The sequence below is a fragment of the Pangasianodon hypophthalmus genome, chromosome 21 (assembly GCF_027358585.1).
Source record: "Pangasianodon hypophthalmus isolate fPanHyp1 chromosome 21, fPanHyp1.pri, whole genome shotgun sequence".
Classification (NCBI taxonomy): domain Eukaryota; kingdom Metazoa; phylum Chordata; class Actinopteri; order Siluriformes; family Pangasiidae; genus Pangasianodon; species Pangasianodon hypophthalmus.
In genome coordinates, this window is record NC_069730.1 from 6,198,934 (window position 1) to 6,220,645 (window position 21,712).

Sequence of the window (21,712 nt, forward strand, 5' to 3'; positions counted from 1 at the left end):
GATAAAATCTCATAAAAGTTAATCTGATGTTGCCGAGCTTCACTGGCAAAACTCAACCCTAAATGGTGAATAACGCTGTCACTGTTTTGTTGTAATTAATTAAACGAGAGGACAGTAAAGCTCATTTTAATCCATTTTATTAAAATAGTTGTGATATGTGCACTGCTTCTGCACATTACAGTGCTGTGGTCTGTTGATCATTGTATTATAATTACACAGAAAGCTCTCTGAAGGATTCATAATTTACACAAAAGTGTTCATATTACAAAAAATACATATAGGCTTGTTGGTGGGAGAGTGGTCAGGTGGAGTCAGGGGTCTTTAATATGTATAAGAAGTTATTTGAAAATGACAAGCAGTGGAGTGATTAGCTCTGGTGCAATTTCATGTATATATACATACAAGTAATATAAATATTAATATGATCCACTTCTTCAAGGAATAGATGTATGTGGTATGTATAGATGAAAATCAGTGTACACAACATATAAAATATAAAAAATAATTCTTATGCTAATTACAATTTGCTATATACAGGTACACATATTTGCATGTTATAGTAGCATGAAAATTCTTAAATTCAAATCATATTTTGTAAACTGTACCAACACGCAAAATGCTGTCATGTTCTATAAATTGTTCTACATTCATACCACATGATCATACTACAGTACATACTACAAGTTGTCCTCCTGCCCCACCATACAACAGCATCCATTTAGCACCAGACAGAATAAACAATCACATGTCAGAATAAAAAGACTTTTTCAGTTTTCTGTTGAATTGCACGTAGCTCCCCTCCATATTCCCTGTTAGAGAATGTTTCACTTTACTATGGAATCTGGTCACAGCACATCATTTGAGGGAGTTCTGTGACAGCCAGTCCATGCCAGCTTCTTTGTCCATTGTCCACTTGCAGTGACACGTAGTTTTCTTGTATCAAACCTCCAGTACTGCTGTTCACGGAAAAAATAAAGCTTTCCATCAGCTCTTGTCACGACGCCGTTGGCCCATCGCGGCACTCCCTTCCAATCAGCAAGGCCTCTAGGGTAGTATGGCTCAGAGCGCAGTGTCTCCAGGTTTAGTACAAAGTAACGTGAGCCTTTAAAGACCACCATGTGGCCCAGAGGAGCATAGAAGAAGGCGCAGTCTGGGTGTCGTGGCATGTCACACTCGCTGCTCTTCCTGGGGAAGCCGAGGTCCAAAACAGTGCCCGAATATCGCCATATGCGCTTGCCTACCAATTAAAGAGGAGTTTAATGCACATTTTGAGCTTGTATGTATTGTATGTATTCCAGACTGTGGATTTAAATACATTACTAGTAAAGTAAAGTCAACACCTTCCTCTTTATTCCTAATGCTACTAGCATTAATAAGAACCCACCACTGAAAAAGTAAAGTTTGCCATCCAGTGGAGAGAAGGCAGCAGCCTCGATGGCGAATGGAAGCTGAGGCCAGCGCTGCTTTAGAGGAAGGGGAGCACTTCCATTACCTTCGGATGTCACTGTCCAGAACAGACCACCTCTGAAGATCAGCACTGTGCCGTTCCCGTCTTTAAAAAGAGCAAATAAAAATCATTAACAAAGCGGAGTATTGACTACCCGTACAGGGCACGTACCCAGGTGCCCTGGCCACTAGGGGGTCCTCAATGAGCCTAAATTTGATGTAAATGATCAGGCCATTACGCTGCCGCACATAACAAGGGAAGTAGATCATGAGCCAATGAATGTAAAGTCACAGAATATGAAATAAATCTGGAAATATTACTGGTGTAACCAGTGAGCAGTCGGTTATGTCCTATCTGACCTACATAAACAGATGAAAAAAATAAAGTGAAAAAGAATCAACTGTAAACCCATGCTAAGAGTGCTGATGAAAAGAAAACCTAAAAAGGAAAGAAAAGCCAGAGAACGTTCATTTCCCCCAACGTGTTGGATTAAAAATGATCTCTAATTTAAAATGGGCCAAAGAAGACTCCACATGCTGTCACCGCTGGCCATTGAGCTGAAGCTTGTTTGAAACGATGAAACAATTTGGTGGAGGAGTTTGTGAGGTGAGAAAAAAAATGCCAAAAGGTAAACTGCATATATCTGAGACTACTCAATCACTCATAGTGGACATGCAATATAGTAAGTTATGTGTTTTATTTTGCACGTGTTAGGTTATGAAGTGGTGAAGTCAACACTCCCTGCACTGGTTTATGGCCCTGCTTAGGTTCCCGCCCAGAGGTCCAGAATTTCCTGATCCATCCCTGATTGGATTAATACAATGATCATTAATACAAAACCTACTCTATGCAACAAAATTCTATTTATAGCTGAATGTTAACCTTTCAGACAGTTTAAGCCTGCTGTCAGAAGGGAATATTCTCCACACACATTATTACAAGGTCTAACGGTGTATCCCTCAGCAATATATAATTATTTAGCAGTGTTAAACTTTGAGAAAAAGACATAAATATGCGAGAGAGAGAGAGAGAGATCACAAAACATACACACACAGCCATGTGGTTTTTTCTGATTTCACTAGAAAAAAAGTTTTATGGTTCACAAATAAAACTTTATAGACAAGGACGTTATAGACAAGGACGCCGACATTGCTGTCGATTGCAGTGAAGAGCACCAAAGAGTAGATCTAGAGCAGCAGGAAATCTGAGCTCCTTGATAGTTAAAGTGATTTGTCATTTAAAAATTGTTAAAATGTCATCTTTATATATTGTTATGTTCAAAACATATGGTCTGAACCAGGACAAAATTGAGATAAAAATAAGTTCAAGAGGAGACCAGGAGCAAGTTCTAGTTCTTAAGAACTACAGTCATGATATTTAGACTCTATTTTCTCATAAAGAAATGCAGCATGGCTCGCTCTTATGGTCTGGTTTGTAAAATGTCTTTACAATAAAAGTGTATGTAAGTGTATTTAAATGTGTTTGTCCACCACCTCCTGAATCTCAATGAAAATATTTCTCAATAATAACACTGAACAAAGAGTCATTTTTTTCAAAAAGTAATAATAGTAGGAACTGTAGTTAGTTAATAGTTGTAGGAACTGGAGATTTTCTTGGTATCCATCCTATTACTCTTAGGACCACCTTAAAACATCCTTAAAGACTGGAAGAGGTCAGGAATTGGAGTCAGATTCAAGTGCGAGCAATTTATAAGCGCAAACACGATCAAAAAATACAAAAACTACGAGCCTGAACATGAATCATGGATACAAAATATAAATTATATATTTCTATATAGACTATATAAAGTGTATACGCCATGAGCAACACACAGACAACAGGTAACACAAGACAAACACTAGACAAAGAAACTTAAATAACAGTGCTCATTAGGTGCAATCTGGAACAGGTGTGTGTGAGATCAGTGGGGTCATGTGATGTACAAAGGCTGATGGGTAGTGTAGTCCTGCACAGATTTCAACACTAATATGACAGAAGGCTGGAAGAATGAGCTCATTACATTAATTCTGGCACTTTGTCATAGGCTATTGATTTCATTTAGAACTGATTTTTAATTTTTGTAAAAGCATTCAATGCCCCATAGATCAAAATGTATGCATATATGTTGCAAATGTATGCTTACTATATTAATGAGCTTCCTTTACAATAATTTCTTTGAATTCTGTTTAATTTTACTCACTTTATTTTCTTTGTAAATGACCAGAATTGTTCCATTCAATCCTGTATAAAGCACTCTGAGCTGCACGCCTTGATTTAAAGGTTAAAGGTTTATTGTTATTGTAATATTGTAGTATCTGCTGGTTGCCTCACCCATCGTGATTGCATCAAATGTGTTCCTGCAATAGTGGGGCTGGGTAAGATCTCCCATAGGCTCCTCAGATAGCTCCCAATCTTGCATGGCCCAGCTAAGATCTTGGCTTGGGATCTGCATCACTGCACCTCCAGATGGTTTACCTACACACATTTTGTAAAATGTAAAAAAAAAAAAAAAATCAAGCATGGAAATTCTGTTTAATTCAAAACTATATTTCAACACAACACAGAAAACACATGCTGTTGGAAAGCAAAGATTAATGCACTTCTAAATGTGATTTGGTAAAATTCTGAGCAAAGGCAATCAAACAATAGAAGCAAATGATGCAAATAAAAGTTTCTTTTCTAACCATCTAAACAACTTTCTGTTTGCCTTTAGTCTTCTAAAACTGTATGCCATAATGATTTATAGTCTCCCGGTCAGTTTCACCCAGAAGAGGATGCGGTTCCTCTCAAGGTTCTTCATCATGAAGTTTTTTTTGCCATTCTCATCTCTGTTTACTCATCAGGTTTTCTGCTTTGTGAAAATATCTATTGTTAAAAATACTATAAAAATAAAATAGAAATGAACTGAATACGTAAGCTATATAAAACAAGGATTGTGTTTATGGATGTAGTGGGGAAACATGCCAGAAACACCAACGCCAAGTATCACACAAAGCTTCCTCTGATAAGACTCAGGATGGCTGCACACTGATTTTGTTTGCAAAAGGCTGAGCAAACATTTGCGCTAACCACAGATAATATCTCCATCCCCAAAGGGCAGTTTGGAGGAGCAGCTGAAGATATGGAGAGTGGAGCTCCTCAGCAGGAGACTGTATGTCTCGTGTTTGGTTCTGGGTGGTTGATCTCTGGATATGTGTGCGGTCCATGCGATATAGTTCACTACCACTGATTTTCATACCCAAAATGGTTTACAGGTTTGATAAAGAAGTTAAATAGAAGAACAAGATTAAGAGCATTCTTCTACAGAACATGTAGTTAGAAGGTTTATTGTATATACAATGGATCAGACATACACTCCGTGTCAAAAGAAAGTAGGCATGCTGTTGAATAACCTGAAATGTATAATTATACCACAGAGCTGTTGAATTCTTGATTCTGATTGGTTGATTAATTTCCTGCAACAGCAGCTCTGACAGTAGTTCCAGCTGCAAGGTGTATCATCCATATACATTTTCACTTCTATAGTAACAACAGAGACTTGTATGGAGGACGTGCCATATAAATGGACTTAAAAATGTGTGTTATGTGTTGTTGATATGGAGAAGTTTTCTGTGAAGGGACATTTAATATTTTTGGAAGGAGTCTCCAGTGTCAGCTCTTGCTAACAATCAGAGGTAAAGCTGTATCTACGTTTTCTGACATGGGAAAGTCTTTTTTGTGGATTCTCAGTAACAAACTGAATTTTTTTGTGTTATTAAGATCACGAGAAAGTGAGGGAATGACATATCTGCTGTATAACAAGAACTAACACAACATGAAATGCAACTATAAATGTATAAAAAGTATGACGTCATTTTTTAATATAGAAAAAAATGTTAGTGTTGCCAAATTGCCGTGGTATAAGAGAACACTTATATCTGCTGTTAAAGGAAAATAATTTCGAGTGGTAATAGTAATGTCAGGCCACATCAGACCACCATATCATTGATTATTTTCCTATAACGGGATGCCTGATCATGTTTTATTCCTTGCATATTATATATTTGCTGCTAATGATACATAGAGCAGCATAGTACTGAAGTAGTACTAGTAGTGATGATATAGCATGTCATTATATCACTTTTTTATTTTACTTTGTCATGATATTTTGTGTTTATTATACAATATCAGCATCTCTATACTCTGTCCATGAGAGAGAGTGCAGTTAGGAATCTCTATTGTTTCCTTCATTTTGTACATTTTGCAGATTGTGTGGGTTTGTGTTTGAGAGATATGATATCTCTTTCTCTGTCTACTGTCTGTGAGAGTTAAAAGAGAGACAGCAGTGTGTGTGGAAGGGGTGCAATTTGGGTTCAGCTGGAGTCTGGTTGTTGTTAAGATTGCTAGCCTGAGGATCCAGAAAGAAGAATGAAGCCCAGAGGCGCTGGACACAAGCATGCAGCGAGCTCAAACAGGCAAAGAGCATTGCTAGTATGAATAAAATGAAGTTAGGCCTTACTGGAAAATTCCTCTTCTCCTCTTTCCTGTTTGGAAATGCCATAAGCAATTCAATCCTCATGTTAAATTGTGTTTTAGTGCACTATTTCATGACTTGGAGCAGCTCTTCCAGTCAAAATACAGTGTGATATCGCATTCAAAACTGTGTATGTCCCTGTGACACACAAAAACCTTCAGTTTTAAGATTACAAAGAAACCACAGGTAAAAACTGCCATTCGAACCTCCCATGTTGTTTTTTTTTTTTTGTATCTATCACATAAATGCCAAATTTCAAGATCTAAAATTCCCATTCAAGAATCTAAGCCCAGACATCTCTTAAAATGTATCTTCTTTATCAGAGTGGCATTGTCTTGTATGATCTGATAGTGGCTGCTCTCCCAAAAGCACACTCAAACATCTCAGACCGTCTCATAATAAAACCTTTCCTTGTTTGAGTGCTCGTGGAAAGATAAAGTGTTTCCAGTAAACTTGACTGCCAGAGACAAGCCTGAAAAATCAGATGCATCAGCAGACTAAAGAGTACAGCTAGAGAAGACTGCATTCCTTCCTCAGTGCTTCAGGACTGACAGATCGACAAGTAGTAGTGCATGTGGAAACCTGCCTGATAGATACTTACCGAGTTTAAAATCTAATTTAAAACAGCAAGAAGTTTGTCTTACTGCTGTTTCTTTCCAGGTACAATTGTTTGTGTTGCTTCAGTCACCTCATTTATAAATTGGCGGACATTTGCGTTTCCTTCAGCTGATGCTACATGGAGCATTTGGGTCAAAAACAGTGACAGAAAGAATATGGTGGAATAAACCAGAATTTAATTATATTCAATAGAATGCATTGCATTTTTATGAACTGTGTTTGCCATGGCCTGCATTTTTGTGTTATTTTTGTTATTTTTTAAAACACAGGTCCACGGTTCCAGGTATGATCCAGAGCTCAAGTTAATGTCTGTGTGGAGTTTCACGTCCTCTCCATGTTCATGTGCGTTTCTTCTGGGTTCTCCAGTGTCCTCTCTCCTCTCAAAAACATGCCAGTTGGTGAACCAGCTATGCAGAATTGCCCCTAGGTGTGAATTAGTGTTTATGTGTGTGTGCCTGTGTGTGTGTGTGTGTGTGTGTCGCCATGTGATGGACTGGCCCATTCAGGATGTATTCCCACCTCACGCCCAGTATTCCTGGGATCGGCTCCAGATACATACCAATCCTGACCAGGATAAAGAACTTATGAATGAATTTATGATAACAATCCTTTGTGAGTTTTTTTTCAGTGCCTTGAATATGAGAAATGTTCACATGATATGAACTCTCTCCTCGACAGGAAACCTGTGGTTATTGGAACCATTTACTGCACCACAAAATGCAAACACATCATTGTTGATGTCATTTGTAATGAATCCTTTTTTTTTTTCTTTTTTTTTTAGTGGTTTGTTCCCTTACACAGGGTAGACTTCAGGCTGCCATGATTACAATAGCACAATTCCATTCTGGACTGGGTTAAATGGTACCTTCCGCTGCCGCATATATCCTCTTCATTAAAGAGTGTAATATTTCTACCTGTTACAATGAAATAAAAGAGGTGTTGTGTCAGAAAAAGCTATCTGCTTACCGCTTCATCATCACTTACATGACTTCACTATTGACTGAGTTATCAAGCTGTTTTCTGTCCCATATCTCTGACTAAATGTAAAACAATGGAAGGTTATATTCAAGAAGCACTCCAAGAATGCTTTATCAGGCTTTTTACTTCACTAGGCTCTGTTGGCTTTGAAAAAAAAAAAAGAATGGTAGCTTATGTCTGTGTATCGATTATCGATTCGGCAACATTGACTTAATTTACACTTATTACAGTGACCAGTGAAAAGCTGTGCAAGCCACCATTAGTGCTACCGATCTGTATTACGAATACCTCATGATGATAATACTCCATCCATGTTTCAGGCATTTTCAACCAACTGCAGCTTATTTTCTGAATTTTCTGAAGTAGCCGCAGAGCCGTCATAGAAACAAGTTCGTGTTAAATGTATTCCTCTGCTTTTCTTTTTCAAAGACACTTTCTTCCACAGAGTTGCTAGCCATAAACAAATTTGAAGAGTAGAGCCAGAATGTTTATAGCTCCAGGATGTTTCTTGATAGTCCAAGATAAGACAAAGCCTTATTCTTATTCTTTGAACTGTGGATGATAATAATGATGTGCATTGAGAAGGACAAATAAAACTGTCATGAATGTGAGAATTCAGTCAGCATGTTCTGAGGAATATTTAAACAATTAACTGTGCAAATGGGTGGAAATTGAAGAGGAAATAATGAACGAAAATGTTAAGACTGAAATTAATTTAATGCCAAATGTCTGACCATTGGAAAGAAAAAGCCAAGCTGAATTAGTGAACCATGACAAATTTAAAGCTTGAGATTCAGAATGATTCGTATCAAGACATCAACTATAACATGAGCCTGAGTAACTGAATTTACGCACTTTAAACAGAAGTAGAACCAATAAATATAAGTAGAATTTTTGGTTTTAAAATTAAATGCAAGAAGTTTATACATTTTACCGTATAATTGTTGCACAGCTGTAATGTCATCCCAGCTGAGCAGCAGACTGCGGCCAAGCTTCTTATAGTATGGTGACATGAGGGCGTGACGGACTGGTGAGTGCTCTAATCCCAGTGTGTGGCCAATTTCATGAGCAGTGACCAGGAAAAGGTTATGACCTTTGTGGCCACTCAGAGTCCAGCGCTCAGCTTTATCAAAGTGAGCCTCACCCCTGCATGGGAAGAAAGCGTGCGCCAGCGCACCGCCTGAGGAAAAAAAAATATGACAAAGATTGTGAGGGAAGGAATGTGACATCATGAACCACATATAAAGCATTATTTCAAATTGCACTCCCATATTACGAGACATAGACCATGTTAGCACATGTACATTTTTATACTAAGTGGGCATAATCTTTAGCTTGCTAATGAATACAACAGTATTTGAAATTGCGCTGGAATATTTCCATATATAAGGCAAAAATCTAGCTTACTCAGTGACAAAAATAAATACATTAATATGCATTGTACCTGGGCCATCAAATGCGTTGCTGGTGCCGTCGTTGTGCTCTCCCTCGTAGAAAGCCAGCCGGATGTCTGTCGGTCCCTCACTCAATTCATGGAAAACCAATCCTGAAACATTGCTCCAGAGCTGGAAAGCCGTTCGCACTGCCAGCCGCACAGGCCCCTTGGAGAGATGGCGTGGCCAGTTCACTATCTGGTACGTCAGGTGCTGCTTGTACCATTTCCCTCCTACAAAAGAAAGAACACTGGAAGACGCCAAGACCTCATCTTTAGTCATTTTTGACTCCTAGCGGTAATTCTAACGATATCTGCAAACACTTTGGTGGCTCCTTTATGTTAAAAGAAACCCACACACTTCCCAAGGTTCTTATAATACACTTTTAGGAACTTTTTTAAAGGGTGTTAAAATGCAAGTGCTGCCTGAGCTGGTGTGTTTTATAATAACAACAGCTGGTTGGCATCAGGCACTGACACGAATATGGACCAACATAACATGCCTTTGGTGCATTCCTGGTGTATTACAAATCCCTAGAGTGAAAGGTGGGATTTACAGTTGTAACTGTTTATCTCTGAACAAACACAGAGCTTGGGGATTTAAGCCAGGTTTACTAGTGAACCTCTAAAGCTGCAGTTTCTAACAGCTATCAGTAAGTCTCACAAAATTTGAGAACATCTATTTCAGTGATGCACATTAAACTTTAATATTTATTCATGGTTCATACTAGCAAACATTATTCAATTTAATGATGGACACAGAACATAGAGTTTACTGGGTGTTAACATAAAACTACTGTGTCTAATCATTCTCATGGTCCTGTGGCCATACACTGTTGCATTCTTGAATTCGATTGGTCAGAAAGTGCTGATTAATTTCCTAGTAAAGCATGGCTCTGACAGTAGTGCTGGCTGCAAGGCAACTCACAGGTTTATATGAACGCGCTTGTTCTAATACGTTATCATTTCTATAGTAACGGCTAAATCACAGAGACTTGGATGGGGTCTCTGTATAATCTATACAGTCTAATAATAAACAAATTAAAAATGTATTGCTGTTTAACAAAGTAAAACTTCTAATCTTTGATATTATGAAGCTTTCCATAAGGAGATTAACATTTTTGGAAGGAGTCTCCAGTGTCAGCGCTTTTCAGAGGGAAAGTTTTCCAACATGCGAACATCTAAGGACAGAGGGCTTTGTGTTTTTGTATTTTCACAGTAATTAACTGAATTTTTGTCTTCACTTCAAGAGAAAGTGAAGGAATGACTGTCTATAGCTGCTATAACATAAGTGATAACAGGAACACAACATTAAATGCACCTATAAATGGATAAAAAAGTATGACTTTTTGTTCTTTAACAAAAAAAAAAAAAAACTGTAAGCATTGCAGCAACAAATCATGTACATATATTTGGGGGGCTGTCAGTTGATTTATACTATAGACGAATATCGAGTGAATTTTTAGAGTAACCATGTAATAGACAGTTGAGATTTGACAACATACAGTCATCCAGCTGTGGTTTAGACCCAGAGAAACACAGTAGAGCTAATATCATTAACCCGGTTTGCCAGGTTTCAGCAAAATCTCCAGCCCAAGTACATCAAAAAAGACCTGAAGCTAGACTAAACAATTCCAGCATTGGAAACAAGAGACAAATTTTTCTTCTTTTTCTCATTTTTGACCACTAGATACAATAATAACTCAATGAAAGTGAACACGCTGTTCCACATTTGTGCAACATCTTGAAAGACGAGCAAATGAATGGAACAACGGATATTATATGTCAAATAGCAAAATATTATTAAATCATTGGACAATCAAAAGAGTTAATTAGTATTTCAATGGAATTTAAAATGTATGGAATTGTGAATGAGAACTTTATGAATAATACACTTAGGAATATAATCAGTTTTGGGGTGGAAATGCTGCCCTATCATTTATTATTTTCTTATTACAACATGGCAACATTATATATTTTTCCTATAACAACATTTTTTATTCCTTACTTACAGTATATTATGACATTATTTTTGTGTACAAAAAGTCTCTTTCCTGGTATCCTCTTAATTAAAATACACACCAACATCCATTCTCTCAGCTATGTAAACCAAGAAGAGCTTCTCGCAGCAAGATCTGTAAACAATTTGCTTAACATACACCAGAGGTTACGTGACCCGAATGTAATTACATGCTTCCCAGCCATCCAAATGACACATAGTTTGAGGTATAGTTTGTGTCTTTGCAAAAACTTGGCCCCTATCACTGCCTTATTTACATTGCTTAGATGATATAGTGTGCTGTGTACACAGCTGAGAGTATACACGGCATAATTACAAAAATAAAAACCCACTAGAGTTAAGTGGGGTGAACTTCAGCATTGAGAATTAAACAGAGTGAAATAAATGCAACATACTCAATGCATAAAGTTTAAGAGAGTCCAAATGACACTGTTAGAGCTCAGCCACCACATATAGAAAGAAATGATCTCAAGCTGAGCCACTGAGAAATCCCACAAGGGAAATGTGATTTTGTGAATATCTAGTCCTTTAAAATTAGCCATGGGAAAATGAAGGTCATAGAAGAGGCAGGAAAACCAAAACCACCAGCAAAAACGAGTGGCGGTCTAAGAACTCTAAGAAGCCATAAATATATATAAAATGATGTGGAAATTTTTTTTAAAAATAATGCCTAGATTATTTTCTACAAGGATCAGGTTAGTTAAAGAGACAGTTGAACAAACATGGTGAAAAAACCAGTCAGTATACTATATATATATATATAGTTTTCAGGGGGAAAAAATGGATACATAGATATAAGTATGTAGTGAGAGAAGTAGCTAAGAATGAAGGATATATGAAATTTGGTTCCTTATGGTTCAAGTTGGATCCCTAAGAAGGCTAAAACATAAGCCATGGTATTAGAAGTGAGAGGTAATAAAGAGAGTCCAAATCCAAGGTGAGTCTTAAGTCATCTAAGCCAAATCCAAAGTCTCTAAACTGCTATTCATGTCCCGAATAACTTCATTTATCAGGGAAACTATGGCTATAGAAAAAGCTGTAGGCAGCAGTAGCATAGTTTGAGGTATGTTCAAGAATGAAAGTTTTCTATTTTTTATTTTTCCTATTTTCTGCTTAGAGCAAAATTCAGAAACATGAGTTTGAGTCTCATACACACTCCAAAAAAAGAGTTCTTCAGGTTCTTTGGATATTTAAATGTTTTCATGTTCCTAAAGGGGTTCTACTTGGAACCCTCCCTGATAGAGCAACACTATCGCACAGGATTCTCAGTAGCCTTTAGAGCCCCCAGAGTGACAAGCAGAAGAACCCTTATTTGACATAGACTAATTTTTTTTTTAATAAAAAGTGTATGCTCAATTAATGGTAAATTTTAAATCCAAGTCAAGTTACAAGTCACGTAATAAATCCAAGTTCTAGAACTATGAACACTAAACTACTGTCATGGAAATGGACACTCTGAGATCACTGGGGTTCAAAGCCTGCAGCCAGCTGTGGAGCACCAAGCCACATGAATGCATGTAGTGATGACCTTCTCTAAATATGCCTCTAAACATCTGCTGTGCTGCAAGCAGGTGTTCACGTACTAAGTAGAGCACAAAGCACAATCTGTTTCAATGTGTGTGTGTGTTACACTTATTTTTTTTAAATAAATGTAATATTTTATCATTCACACACTGTAAATGCTGGAACCATAGAAGTATAGGAACCATCATGAGCTCAATGTAAACAGATTTAATATTTAAGCTGAATAAAGGAATCTCATGGGACAGTTTGATTGAACTCTAACTACAGCACTTAGACCAACCCTCAAGGAAAGGTCACAAAGAGAGAGAGAGAGAGAGAGAGAGAGAGAGAGAGAGTAATCTAAATCTGAAACATTCCAGGACTTCCCTACTGGAAGCAATTACAGATGCAAAAATGCTTGTAATGATGGAATGTGTGTGTTATTCTCAGGATGTAAATCTCAAGGTTTCTTCTAAAGGTTTCTTCTAATGTCCATAGAGGATTTCTCTGCATCTTGGTTGTTAGGGGTCTGGAGCCACATTTCTGTAAAGCTACTTTGTGCCAACTATTATTAAAAGCATTACATAAGTAGAAAAATAGAAAAGAATGTGTACAGTGAATAAGTCTACACCACTAATACTGTAATATTCGCGGGAGGAATTCGATGGCCTCTCATAAGAAATCTGTGAAATTTGGACATTTCCTACTACAGGGTGTCCCAAAAGTCTCCATACTTACACACTTTTTAGCTAAATGTCTTCCAAAATTTTTCAGACTTAGTTTTTATTGTATATATTTTTCAAATAGTCTTTAAGAATGCCTTTAACGAAAGAAGAACATATTGAAATCATTCTCATGGCTGGATCGGGAAGCTGTAGCAAGGTTGCTGTTGTGTTAGTTATAGACGCACGGAATAATTCTATGGAGGCTTTTCACAAGACACAGGACAGACTCTTCATGTGAGGATACTCAGTGGTCTATCTTTTATTTATATTCCCCAGCAACACAACACTAATACAAGGTTCCTACCTGGATATTTCACCTAATACTACAGTTGCGATGGACTTTATCAGGAAACATGGCGAGCACATCACACACGACACTGTTGCCAAATTTATTAACAAATTCAAAAGGACTGGAAGTGTAGACCGACCGAGAAGTGGACGTTCACGAACATCCGCTGATGAAGGCACAACATAGTGCCCTTTGTATGGAGATTTTTGGGACACTCTGTATATTGTTTTATATTTCTAAAAACTACAGGTTTTCCTAAATGGAAATATGTTTCTCTTTTGCATGTATCTCACCAAGCAATCATCTAGCATTTTAAAATATGCTTACTCCCAAAAGTGAAAAGGAAGAAAATTGCATTTACAGATTCCACTCCAACTCTGACATTTTCACATTCTGATAAAATGCAATGATCAGGTACATGTCCATTTTGCGATGGTGCATAACATCCAGCAACTTAATCAAAGCCTGACGTTCACTGTGTGAGGAAATCACACTTAGCTAGCAGGCTTTAGGCGTCTTTAGGCAGACTGACTGGCTCCTTATCCAACATGATATTTGCAGGAAGAAACTTATGGAAGATTATAAAGTAATTCAAACATTTCAATGCAGTTTTGCAGAACTGTATTTATGGTCTCTTAAAGAACAGGGGTCAAAGTATGTTATAGGCAGAAAAACACAATTCTAAAACAAACAAACAAAAATTAATTAATTAATTAATTAATATTAATAATAATAATAATAATAATTTCATCGTTTGTGGCTGATCTTTTTTCAGTCACAGTGAAATCTGACTATAGTCTGTCCATCTGACTATATAACACTATAGTACCAGATTTCAAATTTACAGTACCAGATTTCAGATTTCATAAATTAGTTTATGAACTAGAATAATTTTCATAAACTATCATTAGAGCGTTTAGTTCTTTAGAGTCTTTAGTTCTCTGCCTAATGTCTGTGGCCCATGGACATCACTAGATGTTGCTTTAAGTGATTGAATAACTGAAAAAACCCAAGTAGTGGGTTTTGGGTCTTTTCTTTGCTGCAGGTTGACACAACAGCTAGTGGACTTGAAGCATGTCTGTTCTTTCATCATGGCTTGTGTTCTTGATCTGTTTAACAAGTGTCTGTTGGTCTTTCATTATTATGATCTTCTACTGTGTATCTGCTCAGTTGCTATTGCTAAGCTCATCGATACATGTTTTTTAACACTACACTTAATGTTATGGCTGTCTTTATAGTCAATTGTAAGCCAATTTTTTGGTCTTCAGGATGAGATAAAACAATAGACTCCAAGTTTAAATGTCATATTCAGAATATGTCATCAGAGTGATGACATTCCTCATCATTTCACTGGCAAACATTCCCAGACAACAAAACCACAGAACCTTCCGGCTTTGCTTTACAAGCCAAACATGGACATACTGACACACACACACACACACACACACACTTGTCCTGGACAAGAATGATGGAATGCTAGCTTTGTAAACATTAACAGGAGTCAAGTTTGAATTCCCACAACATTTCTTTGTTCAAATCTGGGTTCAAGCTCAAAGCTGCTAGTGTTCAGTAACACATATCATTCTGCTAGGACCACATTCACCATAGCACAGAGACCAGTAGTAAAATCACTGCATAACACAATGATTACGCATTGAAAATGCATTTTATCAAGCTTCAATTACATTTATGGTTTATACCCTTATCCAGAACAACTTACATTTATACAACTGAGCAGGTGAGGGTTAAGGGACTTGCTTTAGGGCCCTGAAATGGCAGTGCTGTAATTTGAACTCATATCCTTCTAACATGTAGGCCAACACTTTAACCACTGAGCTACCACTCCCCACAAAGCAACAATGATCTTGTAATGAATTTCACTTAAACATTCCCAGAGATTTACTACATAAGGATTACCCTTACTTGCATAACGTGTAACAAACCAGTTTAATGACAGTCAGTGTTCCAGCTTTACATCACAGTTTCCATGGTAACAAACACAATTTGCCTGTAGTTGGTTTGGATTCTGTTCTAGTCCTGTCTCCGCCCCTGTCATCTCATTGGTTTGTTCCCTGATTGTGTTCACATGTTTTATGTTCCTTCTTGATTAGTTGTTTTTTTTTAAATATCCTTCATGTATCATTTGTTGTTGTAAAGTATTATCATGGAATTAGTAACTTGAAGTCTGAGCCTTGTTTCCTGATTTCTGTGTTTTGTTATACTTCCTGGTTTAGACCCTTGCCTGTTTCCCTCATTTTTTGATTCTTGGATCATATTAGTTTAACTTTGCCTGCATGGGTTTTGATCTTTGCTCAGGGTTCTGATTATGATTCTTTGTTTTGCCTCAATAAAAACAGTTTACAGACTTGTGTCCTACATCTCACTGCATATTACAGTTTGTTTTATACAGATGTTTTAATTTTGACAAAGTATTAAACAGGTCAAAGAGATTATATTATCAGTCAAAAGTTTTGAATAGGCACAATGTTTTCAGAATGGGTACAAGTATGACTACATGTTTATTTATTTTTTGTTGGTACTGATCCTGATGCCTAAATGATCTTCTTAGTATTAAGCAGTCAGGGGAGTTATGGTTATCTTCGTGCTGAGTTTTATGTTTAAGATGTTATGGCATTTATACAGTGTGTTTATTAGAGAGCAATGGCAGCCAAACTGAGCACACAAGCATGTCATTAAAAATGAGCTCAAGGTGCCATGAATCACACCTTGATTTGCGAGCAAAGTGTAGAACCTTGGCGAAAGAATGTGTGTGTCTCAGTGCTCACCGAACTGAAGTGTTCTCAAACAGTGTTCTCAAAAATAAATATGCATAAGTGAATAAAAAATGCTTTTTATTAAATGCATAGTGAATTGAGATATGTTAGAAATGATTGATTTTATCGAATCTAGGTCAAAGGAAAAAGTCCAAATCTTTCTCACTCCAATTAGGCACTTTATTTACCAATTAGGTAAATATATATATATACATTATTAACACTAGCACTGTCTATGATTGTCTACTGTCTGTGATCTATAAGCTTAATGGATTTACCCTCTGAGTATGTCTGCCTTTAATAAAGCACTCATTAGCGTCTCATTAGGACAGTTAACATGTCCCAGAAATTTAGCTTTCCTTATTTAAACTGCTATTCTGTACCATGTTGTTTGGTCTGTAGCAATTGTAATACTATAGAAAAAAAATGCAGACTGTTATCCCTCCTGTCTCTGAAGACTTTTAGGTCTTCTGCTTTGGGTTTTCCTGACTCTCTTTGGCAGTATTTTCCCGTGTTATTTTTCTGCATTAGGTATTAATGGATACTGTCATTATTGGTAAAGGCATCCCTTAATGCTCTTAGAAAGCCAGCTTTATGAAAGGTAAATATTTTCTGTTTTAGGTCCCGTTTTTCTTTACTCCCATTGAACAATACTGCTCAGAGTTTGAGCTTCTACACCAGTATGATAAAATAACAGCTGGTGTAGACTGGATTGTTGTAATATGTATCCCTTGTTAATACCTTTTTAATACAAAAACACCATTAAATATGGGTTAGAAATAGAAATTCTGTTTTGTAGTGACAGTGGCTACATTTACATGCACATCAATATTCTGATTAGTACTGAGTCATGTAAACTCCGTAATCCGATTGCCCGATTCAGATTAAGACAATATTCTAATTCCCCAAATTCCGATTCCCATTGCTGGAATATGCCTGTAATTTTAATTGGAAATTTGTTGCATGTAAACACCTTATTCAGAAAATCCACTGAAAGGAGATATATGTGCACGCTCAGTCCGCAAGGAATTGTGGGTGCTAACAGATGCTTAGCTGTAGGCTAGGTATTTAGGAATGGCTCCTCAGGCACACTTACAACAACCATGTATACAGGAATATTCCAATGCCTGTACACATACAGTATAAACATCGTATTCGGAATATGGCTTCAACCTGAATAAAGACCTTACATGGAATTTGATGTGCATGTAAATGTAGTCACTTTAAAATAGAGTTAGAGTTTCCACCTAGAAACCAAAGGGAATGCAAACATTATGCACTCAACTCTAAGTCATTTATTCTTGTTAGAAATATGTAAATGTTACAACTGTCTAAAATTTGCTTGTTTGGCTCAAATCTGTTAGTTTTAAAGTGAAAACAGGAACTGACACAAAACACAACCTGTTGCTGCATTCCTGGTGTATTACAAATCCCCAGAGCGACACGAGGACATTTTCCAGAGGAAGTTTGTAGTGAGTACACAAACAGACGTGTCTAGTTTTCCACTGAAACACTGAATTTCCTTTCCAAAGTGTTTCTTATCTTTTCCAGCATACTATACAGTGTCTTTTAAACAGAACGGTGCCTTTAATGTTGAAGATGCTGATTAGGCGTTTTAGATGTTTATAAACCCTAGTTGCGGTCATTAAGGATGCAGGTAAGCTGTGTTGGAGTGGTTAAGGGGGGTGTGTGTGTGTGTGTGTATTTTATTCCCTGCAGGTGTGGGAGTGTTGTCCTCCTTGCTGAACGTCTGCACAGGTAGCAATTACTCCTCCCCATGATGTTAGGTCTCAGCTTTTACAAAAAGGCACACCCTGCCCTGGAAGCAGTGCATTTTCTTTGGACTTAAACACGCAACACACATTACACATACGACCTTAAGGCCCTTTGGGTTTGTGTAGGAATAAAGACATGAAAATAAAAAGGGATATCAATTAAAAACAAACTCCTGACTTTTAAACAGGATTCAAATTCTAGCAATAAATTGACAGATCAAATAACAGAAACCACTATAAAAATATTTAATATGCAATACCTAACATACTAGAAAGGTCACAGTCTTTGACTTTAGTAGAGCTTCATTGCTTGATATGTTGTTATATATAGTTCAGGAACAAATGTTGTGAGATATTAGACCATGCTTTTTGGATGAGTTATCTTTGCATAAAAAATACTTTTCATCAGTATGCAATAATGCTTATATCTAGTAAGTGGAGCTATCTTTCTCCAGTCATTTGATGTCCTGGTGTTTGGGTGATTATGGGAAAACTGTAAGGGAATGGCTTCTGAAACCCAGGTGCATCATGTCCTGTAAAATTGGCTTAGATTTTGGCCATTAAGTGTAATGCGATTATCAGATATAATAACTCCTTTGATCCATGTTCACTGTGTTCAACAGATGGCAGCAGACCCTGTGTCTTAACCCTAAAATTCATGGTTTGTAATTCACTTAATCACTTCAAATAATATTATTCAGTAACTACTATAAATTATTTAGTAACTACAGTGAAACTAATAATAAGGTGTAATTATGAGCATGAGAAGTAAAATTCTGGACCCACCAATGTGTCTGTTGGCATAGCTAAGGCAGTAAGACATTATTATTATTATTATTATTACTATTATTATTACTATTATTTGTAGTAGTAGTAGTCAATATGGCAATCAATGTCATATGATGCAAAACTGAATCTTGCTGTGATAGGCTAATGTGAATAATAATGAAAACGCCCATTACAACATCTCTGGGAAATATAAAAATTCATTTTATCATTGTCCAACAGCGAGGACTGGTGAACAACCACTGGATAAACTTTTGTTTTTATGGTAATGATATCATTATTTGTAGACAAAACATTGGATTTCTTCACTTTGTTCTTCACTAGCTACAGTATTCAATTTGTAATACTAGCATATATTATAAGATGTTAAGTTAGCTATGACTTTTTGATAGGTTCGTACACGACAAACAAATGTTGCTTAGGTGTTTGCCTTTTATTTCCAATGAGGATCCTATTCAGCTCATATACAGATAGGAGTAGCCAGATTATGTGGCTGTGAATGTGGATTAGTATTCTGCCACTTCAATGAAGTCATTGGGGCTGACCTGGTCACCTTATTGTAATAGATTTCCAGGCACCCTTAGACTATATTTGAACAATGTAGAGTAATGTATTGCTTCACATGTCCAAGTTTTACTTAATGTGCTTCTGACTGACAAATTTTATGCAGTTGTTGAATTTTAGAGGCAAAACCAAACCCATACTGACCTGGTCGAGTGTAGCGCTTCTTGCGAAAGTGCTGTTGGCTTTGTCCTGTAAAAATAGAGTTAACTCGCCGTGCCCAGGCTTTACTGCTACCTCTGTCTTTCACCCCACAGCGTGGTGATGCCATCTTCAGCAACGTAGTACTGTCCAGTCTACCAGTGATGGGCAGATGGGACAGCCACTGAAATTGCCTAAATTGGGACAGAATGGAAAATGGTCAATAACGTATGCGATCAGTGAACCAGTCTCAGGAAGAAGCAGTTGAGAAACATGCATTAGCAACATACATGCATGAGTAATCAGAAATGTGCAATAAATCATTGTATTTAAGCCAATTTCCTTGGAAAAGGTAAGAGACCACTTGATTACACAACAACATATGAAGTGGAGTTTAATGTAAATATTGGCTTCTTTTGAGAGCTGCATGACCGTGACTAATGATGTTAGTTTCAGCATAAGTAACAGTCATTAGATTACATCTCGACAGGCCAAAATAACAAACCTGAAGAGTAAAGTAGACTGAAATCAAGATCGTAGCAGTTGAAGGATAACAAATTTGAGCAGTTCCAACAGATATTCTAAAGTCCTATAAGGTCCAACATTTTCTTTTACATTCATATTGCTATATACAAGACTTTAACATACTGTAATGTATCACAGGCAATATTTTTAAACTCGGGTTACCGGAAATTGAATAATTATACACATTTTGGGAAATGTTGTCATTACCTGACAGCTGATGTGACTTTGTCTGCACTGTGTGTGTGTTCCTGCTCATGGAGGTAGCCATATTTCTCAAGAAAATCCTGCATAAAAATATATAGTACACTGTTAAAGTCCACGTTCCATTTTTTTTTTCAATGCTAAAATCAATCTGAGGTCCCAATGAATCTTATTTGCAAAATTTATGTAAAGGTGAGAAACAATAACATCAAACTACTTGTAGTATTTTTCAGTGTCCAGATCATTATGAGACTTTTCACATTAACTCTCTGTACCTAGTATTAATAATATTAATTATTCCCAAAACTGTTAATAATAGTGTTAATAAAAGTGCCAAACGCAACAATCTGTTTTAAGCATGATGCATTACAGACACGGCCAAAAATCTCTTCTATTTGAAAGTAGCAACATTGACAAAAATATTCTTTATTTTTTAGCAATGGGTTATACTGACTTGATTTTTTAAAAATTACTAAAAGAAGAAGAGTGTGCTATCTAACACAGTAGCAGGGATGTCCAGGCTATTCATTTTAATCCATAGTTGCCAGCGGACAAGAGGGCTCAGTAGGCAACAACCATATAGAGAAAAAAAAAACCATGATGCAAATATAAGTTTTGATTTGGTATGTATATTTAAATAAAATGTGATGTGATTCACCTGTTGTCACTATAACACATGCTCCGCATTCTGAATCCCACCACCTGCTGCACCTCACACATCAGTTTTTCTAGTCAGGTTAATTAGCATACACTGATGATGTATGATCGTTTCAGAATCAGGAGCACACAAGTATGTGGAAAGACTATTATACCTGAGTAGAATAAAATGCAGTGTAAAGCTGTTATATAACTTTACTACTAGCACCACACACAGTCACCTTGTGGTTAAATATGTAGAAAAAAAAGATGGCAGCCAAATTCAAATAATATAATGCAAAACATCACAGCTCGTACTTGCTGGCGCAACCATGATGTGCTACCTCAGACACTTTCTTAGAAAAGGATAATGAGTTTGGCCCTTAGGTAGGAATTTAAGTACTAGTTTGTGTCTGTACGAATGCACTTAACTAGCTAACTAGCTCCGACTGGGAAGCATATTGGAGCTTTAACTTTCCTAGTGGGTTAGTTAATAGATTTGTCCACCCATGCACTTAGACGTAATGTTATGTTCGAGTAATGCAGCATATCCTATTCGCCAGATCAACCATTCCAATCCATCCAGTCTCTGTACTGCTTATCCTACTCAGGGTCACGGAGCCTATCCCAGGGAACATGGGGCACAAGACGGAGGACACACTGGACGGGGTGCCAACCCATCACAGGGCACAATCGCACACACCCATTCAGACACTACAGACAATCTGAAAATGCCAGTCAGCCTACAGCACATGTCTTTGGACTGGGGAGGAAACTGGAGTACCTGG

The 21,712-nt window shown here is 37.0% G+C and overlaps 1 protein-coding gene across 1 annotated transcript in view; it reads right to left on the bottom strand.

Moving 5' to 3' along the window:
- Positions 1–120: 120 nt before the first annotated feature.
- Positions 121–21,712, bottom strand: part of mmp28 (matrix metallopeptidase 28) — a 28,799-nt gene continuing 7,207 nt past the window's right edge. The window contains exons 2-8 of the mRNA XM_026941316.3: positions 20,295–20,371; positions 19,569–19,756; positions 9,001–9,222; positions 8,491–8,736; positions 3,779–3,922; positions 1,385–1,552; positions 121–1,237 (exon numbers count right to left, since the gene is read on the bottom strand). Coding sequence (XP_026797117.3) covers positions 846–1,237; positions 1,385–1,552; positions 3,779–3,922; positions 8,491–8,736; positions 9,001–9,222; positions 19,569–19,756; positions 20,295–20,371 — 1,437 coding nt within the window. The 3' untranslated portion in view covers positions 121–845. The remainder of the gene's footprint in view (positions 1,238–1,384; positions 1,553–3,778; positions 3,923–8,490; positions 8,737–9,000; positions 9,223–19,568; positions 19,757–20,294; positions 20,372–21,712) is intronic.